General features: G+C 42.2%; 1 protein-coding gene across 2 annotated transcripts; it reads left to right on the top strand.

Moving 5' to 3' along the window:
* Positions 1–2002: 2002 nt before the first annotated feature.
* macc1 (MET transcriptional regulator MACC1) lies at positions 2003–7969 on the top strand. 2 transcript variants are annotated; one of them, XM_038995119.1, is made up of 5 exons: positions 2003–2170; positions 3491–3616; positions 4024–6077; positions 6240–6428; positions 6721–7969. In XM_038995119.1, exons 2-5 carry the CDS (start codon positions 3499–3501, stop codon positions 6922–6924), a joined length of 2565 nt encoding a protein of 854 aa, XP_038851047.1. In that variant the 5' UTR covers positions 2003–2170; positions 3491–3498; the 3' UTR covers positions 6925–7969. The 2 variants fall into 2 exon arrangements, with proteins under 2 accessions (XP_038851047.1, XP_038851048.1); XM_038995120.1 differs by lacking the exon at positions 2003–2170 and adding an exon at positions 2211–2285.
* Positions 7970–8285: the final 316 nt, after the last annotated feature.

An 8285-nucleotide genomic window follows, 5' to 3' on the forward strand; every position in this document is an offset into this window, starting at 1 on the left:
CTATTTGGTAAAAGACCAAGTCCATATTATGGCAAGAACAGCTCAAATAAGCAAAGAAAACTGACAGTCCCTCATTACTTTAAGACATGAAGGTAAGTCAATGCGGAAAATTTCAAGAACTTTTAAAGTTGCTTCAAGTGCCGTCGCAAAAACCATCAAGCGCTATGATGAAACTGACTCTAATGAGGACCGCTACAGGAAAGGAAGACCCAGAGTTACCTCTGCTGCAGAGGATAAGTAGATCAGAGTTACCTCTGCTGCAGAGGATAAGTAGATCAGAGTTACCTCTGCTGCAGAGGATAAGTAGATTAGAGTTACCAGCCTCAGAAATTGCAGCCCAAATAAATGCTTCACAGAGTTCAAGTAACAGACACATCTCAACATCAACTTTTCAGAGGAGACTGCGTGAATCAAGCCTTCATGGTCAAATTGCTGCAAAGTAACCAATTCTAAAGGACACCAATAAGAAGAAGAGACTTACTTGGGTCAAGAAACATGAGCAATGGACATTAGTCCGGTGGAAATCTGTGGTTTGGTCTGATGAGTCCAAATTTGAGATTTTTGGTTCCAACCGCTGTGTCTTTGTGAGACGCAGAGTAGGTGAACGGGTGACATCGCATGTGGTTCCGACCGTGAAGCATGGAGGAGGAGGTGTGATGGTGTGGGGGTGCTTTGCTGGTGACACTGTCTGTGATTTATTTAGAATTCAAGGCACACTTAACCAGCATGGCTACCACAGCATTCTGCAGCGATACTCCATCCCATCTGGATTGTGCTAAGTGGGACTATCATTTGTTTTTCAACAGGACAATGACCCAACACACCTCCAGGCTGTGTAAGGGCTATTTGACCAAGAAGGAGAGTGATGGAGTGATGCATCAGATGACCTGGCCTCCACAATCACCTGACTTCAACACACTTGAGATGGTTTGGGATGAGTTGGACCACAGAGTGAAGGAAAAGCAGCCAACAAGTGCTCAGCATATGTGGGAACTCCTTCAAGACTGTTGAAAAACATTCCAGGTGAACTTGGTTGAGAGGATGCCAAGAGTGTGCAAAGCTGTCATCAATACAAAGGATGGCTACTTTGAAGAATCTAAAATACTTTTTTGGTTTCTCTTTGCTAATTTGAGATGTTCTTGCAATCATATGGATTTGGTATTTTACCATATCTTATATATACCACCCCTACCTTGTCACAACATAACTGATTGGCTCAAATACATTAAGAAGGAAAGAAATTCCACAAATTAACTTTTAACAAGGTACATCTGTTAATTGAAATGCATTCCAGGTTACTACATCATGACGCTGGGTGAGAGAATGCCAAGAGTGTGCACAGCTGTCTTCAAGGCAAAGGGTGGCTATTTGAAGAATCTCAAATATAAAATATATTTTGATTTGTTTAACACTTTTTGGGTTACTACATGATTCCATATGTGTTATTTCATAGTTTTGATGTCTTCACTATTAATCTACAATGTAGAAAATAGTAAAAATCAAGAAAAACCCTTGAGTGAGTAGGTGTGTCCAAACTTTTGACTGGTACTGTATATTAAATGTAGGCTATCTAGGCCATATTAGGCTACAAGTGATAACACACCTTTCAAGCAATACACTAAATGCACTAATTGAGTAACACAATATATAACTTCTAATCAAAACTCTTTGTTTAAAGCAATTAGTAAATAGCTTATACATGTGTTATTATGACCCATCATTTATAATAGCTTAAATGATTATGCATGATGAGCCAATTTTGTAATTGAACTGTCTGGCCTTCACATAATTGCATCCGCGGGAGAAAAAAAGTATATCTACCGTAATGACAGAACACTGAAACTACCTAGTTTCTGCTGAGTTTCAGGTGTTGCAACACTCTTTGCGTAAATACAGGATTGCATTAGGGATATTGTAGTTTTATAATAAAGTTAAACCAGCTCATTTGAAGAGTAGCCTCATTGTTTTGAACTACTAGTCCCGGAATGCTTGTAGTTTCAAAGCAAACAGACGGCGAGAGTTGTGGCGTGAAGGTGTAAAGATCGGATTTGGTCTGACTCGCTTCCTAAAAAAAAGTTAGTGTCTAAATAAGGCTATGATGGAAACCTTATTACCATGGATCAAAAGTGAGATTCCCCGACATCTCTGATACACCGTTTGGCGAGACATAGTAAGTAAATATTGTTACAATATTTCTGCGGTTTCTACCGACGTTGGAAATTGTAGGCAAGTGTGCAAATCTAGTAGCCGAACAGAATCATAACATGTGTATGAACATAGTACAGGTAGGTCTATCTTGTGTTTGAAAGTTTGACATCTAGGCTATATATATATTTATTATTATATATATTTTATCATACACAACTACATAGCCACTGGTTTACAGTAGTTGAAGCGCACAAGCGAGCGTTTGAAATACACCTGTTGACTGCGGAAACTGTATTTTTGTAAATCTGGCATAGACCGCGGAGCAGAATTTCTACATGTGAAAAAACAACTATTACAGTAGTCATACTGTATGTAGCCAAATGTTGATGATGGTTTGTCGATGATGATGGTTTATTCACAGCTAGCTCTGTCTCTATATATTTTCTCAGCGATAAGGTAGGCTATCCAACAGGTGCGCCTGAACTAGGCTTCTGTATTTCGAGATAACGCGAAGGTGAAATTCGACAGGAGGATTGGCTACCCACCCACCCACACATTCAATAATCGGTTTTGCGGAATAACTGATTGTTGAATCTCAGACAAGAGCAACCTGTTTGTGTGCACTCGTGTACAACCCAAATTAATTATTACTGACTCACTGCGACAGCAACATAGGCTATACATGAATGATAAGAAGTCTCCCTTTACGCAAACAAATTACAGTCTGAATGAGTTCATGCTTTATGCTCTGTAAAATAGGTTACCTCAAACTAATCCCAAAGGTAGCCTCAGGTAAACAATTTCAGGTGTGAACCAGTGTGGAGGAAATGGACTAACAATGGCATAGGGCTGGGCAATATGGCCTAAAAATATTAATTGGAGAAATCGGCGAGCCCTACTACGGCACCACAAAACAACTTTTGGTAAACGAAAGAAACTGTAGGCCTATCTAGATGTGTTGTTTCTCTGTGGTTCCATAGGCTTTTTTTAGATTCCTCTGTAGGCTACTTTATCCATATTCTTAAACTATCATGTTTGTAGCCACGCTTTATAGAATAAACAGCTAGGGTAGAAAACATATAACATTGTACGACATTGGCCTATATATTTTAGCGACCTAAACTCGACACCTAGCGAACTTGTCAAGTGGTTCGGACCTCTTGGCATAACGGTTAAGGTCTTGGCTTGACATCCGCTGGACCCGAATTCGAGCCACGGCAACCCTCCGAATTCGGCAAAATATTAAATAGGTTATACTGTGTACTCTATATTATTATGCGAACTGATTGCAATTTTAGGTGTAGTAATTGTGTATGTAATTTATGAATCTTAATGTTTACAGATGTAAAGATGGCAGCTGTCAGAGCAAAGTCATTTCTTCGCCAAGGAAGTCTCATTAGGAGCAAATCTGAGGGGACGTTGATTGATCTAGACGACACTGGAACGCTGAACATCAACAATTTAAATGGTAGCCTACTCTAACGTTTATGAAATATATTGTCTTTGAACTAGATGTCATTAATAGGTTTCCAAAAATCGGGGAACTTTCCCAGCTTTTCCAGAGATCCCAGTTGGAAGATTCACGGAATCATGAGGGAATAAGCAGGAAATCCAGAAACCTCCAACCGGGATTTTTGGAAAACCTGGTAGTCTTGGGAAAGTTACTAGATTTTTGCAACCCTGGTTATGAAACTATTTCAAATATAGGATTGCATTATGTGTATTGTACAGTAGCTCCTTTGAGTGGTACCCTCATTTAGAATAATGCCTGTTTAAAGAGCAACAATTCTGTGTGATTTTACCATGTTCTCATATGTATGTTTTATATTAGTAGGTAAGGCTTTGATTTGACACAGATATTTTGTATTTTCACAGGGAGTAGTTACATAATAAATCAAGTGACAAAACATTCTGAGTGGCCTGTGTTGCAGCCGGAGGTCAAACATGGAAGTCAAACCACAAATCCATTCTGGAACAAACTGTCTATATCCAATCCGTTTTTGGATGACATTTTACACACAAACAATGACAAAACGTTAACGAACGCTGATCTATCAATACAGAAAGATGAACTTTCGACTCTGTTTGACAGTGAGAACTTTGACGCCAGTAGCACATCTTCGGACGAAACAAACTTCGTCCATTTTGCGGATACCAAGCGAAAGAGCATAAGACAATCAGGGAGATGGAAGAGTGCCTCGGATATTCTCGACGACCTGGAGAGAAAGGAACCGAAAAGGGAAAACAGCCTCAAATTGTCAGCAGGCCCATTTCTGAATGCAGATTTTGAGTGGTTGAAAAATGACCGGGAGGCTTACAAAATGGCCTGGTTAAGTCACAGGCAGCTAACGAGGTCATGTCTTGACCTAGGCCTAATGAGTCAGAGTCCTGGATGGGCCCAGACCCAAGCCACCGACTCTCAGATAGTCTGCAAGATAGGTCACAGCGGAGGGTCACTACAGTTACCAGACTCGGATATTACCGCCCATATCCCAGAGGGCCTTGTTCCTGCTGGGGAGGTTCAGGAGGTTGCACTGAAAGCCATCCTGGAGCCCCCTCACGGGCTGAACAACAACTACATGACAACCGTGAGTCCGCTCCTGGAGGTGAGTCTCAGCAACACGAGCGGAAAGGAATCCATCTCGCTGGAAATGAAAATGGTCGCGGAGGTCAAGAAGGATCCGATAAGTCAGGTCATGACCACATTTGTGGGACTAGTGTCCAACAAGAGAGAGGGACCTTATCAGAAAGTCAAGGACTGTTACATTTACAAGAACATCATGCAGATGAATCTTCAAGACTTAAAGTCTAATTTCTATGTTATTGTAGCCGCAGAGGCCTCGGTTATCCAGCCCCCTGCTACATCCGTTTGGGATTACCTGGATCGTCAAGTCACCGTCGCCGTTTATGGCCCAAAGTATATCCATCCGTCTTTCAAAGTGGTCGTGGTCGTCTCTTGCCACGATAATGTTCCACCGAGGCTTCCGTTCTCAGATATCCACAGGGGCAGCAGAAACTTGCCCCCTCTGGTGCTACAGCTCTGGGAGAAGCACCAGTTTAGCCCAGAGAGACTGAATGACCTACACATCTCGACTTCCGTCATAGCGTCAAAGTTCGAAGTCAAAGCCCAGGATAAAAGGAAAGAGGTGAGACAAGGGCTACTCAAACTGGGTAAAGTCATTCACCTGCCTCTTGAGCTGGCCAAGATGGGCAATGGGGAGATGGATTCCTTTAAACTACACCTCCAGGTGAGGGATTCAAACAGTGTCACTGTAGCAGAGTTCCAGGTGTCTTCCCCTGCAGCGGCACCTATTCGCTCTGAAAAGCGAGGTCCCATGCGAAACAAAATTTGTCAATCGCTAGCTATACCGGAGGAATCCGTCCCAGAGTTCCCCAAATTCGGGACCAGACCTGTGAAGGTGCAGTGTTACGGGGTGGCACTAAAGTCAGTGCTCCGTCAACCGCGAGTGGAGTACCTCCTGGAGTACTTCAAGGGCGACACCGTGGCTCTCCTCTCCAGAGAGACCGTGAGGTCGGTGGGCCAGTCCAAAGTCAAGGAGTGGTACATCGGCTTCCTCCGAGGCAGGACCGGCCTGGTCCATTGCAAGAACGTCAAACTCATCACCCGAGACCAAGTGATTGACTTCAACGGCACTGACTTCACCACCGAGACCCTCTTGGACAACATGGCACTGCCGTTCAAGAAGCTCACCTACATCTACTCAGACATCCAGACACTGGTGACCGAACACATCCCCAGCTGGAGGGGCTTCGCTGATGCCCTGGGCTACTCGAGCTTGTCGCTCGACACTATCACACGGAGACATGCTGAAACAGAGGCTGAGAAGGTGGCCTGCGTGCTGGAGAAACTGAAGGAGGACTGCCACACCGAGAACAGCAAGAAGAAGTTCCAGCACAAGCTCATGATCGTAAGTGTAGAAAAGGACGGGGCATGTTTGATAGGTCTCAGGTTTGAGAAGAATCTTCAAACCAGCTTGACCTTTGTTTTGAATGACTTTTTCTCTTTTCCAAATGCGCTTCATTTATTGCATTTCAAGTAAGTGTTTTGTATGTTGCTTTTTCCATCCTAGGGTCTGTTGAAGATGGACTCTCAGGCTCTAGTGGCCCATCTGATCCAGAACATGGTCATCCTGTCCACGGCGGTGGAGCTGGGTATCAGGTGGAGGGAGCTCGCTGAGAGGCTGGGGAAACTCTCCAGTGCTCAGATCGCTGCTTACGAGGCACCTCACCGGGGGAAGAGTGGAGAAGTTAGCGCCGTGGTTAGTTCATTTGACTTTGATTTGTTGTATTTAGCAAAATGTGTTGTTCTTAGGAGATCACCCCTTCATGATCTCATTGGATCAACAGACAAGGATTAGGAAGTCTGTACCAATACTTTTATTTGTATAGTCCATTATAGATGGGCTATAGATTTATTTCCACTGCTTTCATTGTACCGTTTACACCCTGCTGTATCCTGTGCATATGACGAATCAACTCTGATTTGATAGATTCCCGAACTATCAACTATAAACTGAACTGAACTTGTGGATCCTCCTCTCTCTATTGTAGTCTATGTGGAAACCTGCCTATGACTTCCTGTACTCATGGAGCCAGCTGTACGGGGAGGGCTTCCAGGACATGATCCAGGACCTCCACCTGGCCCTGGACAAGATGAAGAGCCCAATCACCAGACAGTGGAGGCAGCTGACCGGGGCGCTAATCGCAGTCAACTGTCTGGAGATCCTCAGGGTCTCGGCCTTCCCCAAACCATAGAACCATAGAACCCCACTGAGGAGAAGAATGAGCACGCTGGAGCGCTCAAATGGGTAAGAACTGTAGAACTGAGGCCACAGAGGCCCTTTGATAAAGCTTACTGTGCAGTTCCCACTATCTTTGAATATTGAGGTCCTTGTTACGATGCAGAGGGTGAGGCGAAGATGAAGTCAATGTTTGTTCTTGTTCTTGTATTGTGCCGTGTCTTTGCCCACTTTGTCAGAGTTTCTTCTTAGAGTTCAGTTCATGTCGTAAACATAATTATAGCTATATTTAATTTTTCATTGTGGCCAGATACTTAAACTATATTGCTAGATTTTGTTCATACAAAGCCAGAACCAGTGTATGGACGGATTCTGTTACACAGGATGCAAACGAACGTATATCTCAGCCATATTAACCATATCTGTCTTTACATGAGTTTTTATAAAGGATTCTTTTTGATAATTTGTCTAACAGATATCTGCTTCCTTTGACATCATTTCTTAAGACAAAACAGCAGAAACTATATTGAGGTCTGTTACTTTGGGGTTTTCTGTTTGACACTATGTGATAGCCCTTGTTTTGATTTGACATTAATAGTAAGGCAACATACAGTAGAGTTAGCGCTTCCAGTTAGCGCTTCCAGTTGTCACACGGTTTTATACCTTTATTTTATATGTTACAATGTTACATGAAATCCCCCTGGTTTTTCATTATATTTGACATTTATTTTAGAGGCTGTATTTACGCTAATTTTGATTGAGGTTGGAAGGGATTACATTTGTTTTATCTGCCAAATCCAGTCCTCACTATTTAGATTGATACTTTTTAACTCAGTGTATTAAGCCCATCCATTGAAACCTTTTTCAGTGCATTTAGTGTTGTCTACTTGAAAATAGCATAATATGTTCAAATATATTTTAAATATGTAATATAATGTAAAACAACCTTGTTGTGATTTATCTGAAATATAATATTTCACAATGAAGATTTATAACTGAAATGATGACCTGGTGTGTATGAAGTATGAATAAATATTACTTACATTTTGACAGACAAGTAATATATATCTATTTTCAATGAATTGTCAACTAAAGTAGTTCATTGAGAAGAAGACCCATTATTTATGTTCAGGTTCATCACCAGGTTGTGAATCACATGTCTTATAAGAGTAGCAGGGATAGTGAGCAGTAAGGGTCTGTGTCTTGCATTGTGGGTAGTGTAATAATGTGTCATGCGGTTCACTTTGGTCTCTAGCATGTCACATCTGTTCAGTTAAAGATAAAGGAGAATATTTGGCTTCCGTCAGGGACTGCATTGACCCTAATACTGACGTCTGTTCATAGAGGGGGATGATTGAAACGACTTGATTTACCATG

Source organism: Salvelinus namaycush, chromosome 5 (assembly GCF_016432855.1).
Source record: "Salvelinus namaycush isolate Seneca chromosome 5, SaNama_1.0, whole genome shotgun sequence".
NCBI classification, from domain to species: domain Eukaryota; kingdom Metazoa; phylum Chordata; class Actinopteri; order Salmoniformes; family Salmonidae; genus Salvelinus; species Salvelinus namaycush.

What these genes read in the sequence shown, in the direction of transcription:
- macc1 (XM_038995119.1), top strand. Translation starts at nt 3,499, where the DNA reads ATGGCAGCTGTCAGAGCAAAGTCATTTCTTCGCCAAGGAAGTCTCATT. An exon ending in GAACATCAACAATTTAAATG is followed by an intron (nt 3,617 to 4,023) that starts GTAGCCTACTCT and finishes GTATTTTCACAG; the next exon opens with GGAGTAGTTACATAATAAAT. An exon ending in TCCAGCACAAGCTCATGATC is followed by an intron (nt 6,078 to 6,239) that starts GTAAGTGTAGAA and finishes TTTCCATCCTAG; the next exon opens with GGTCTGTTGAAGATGGACTC.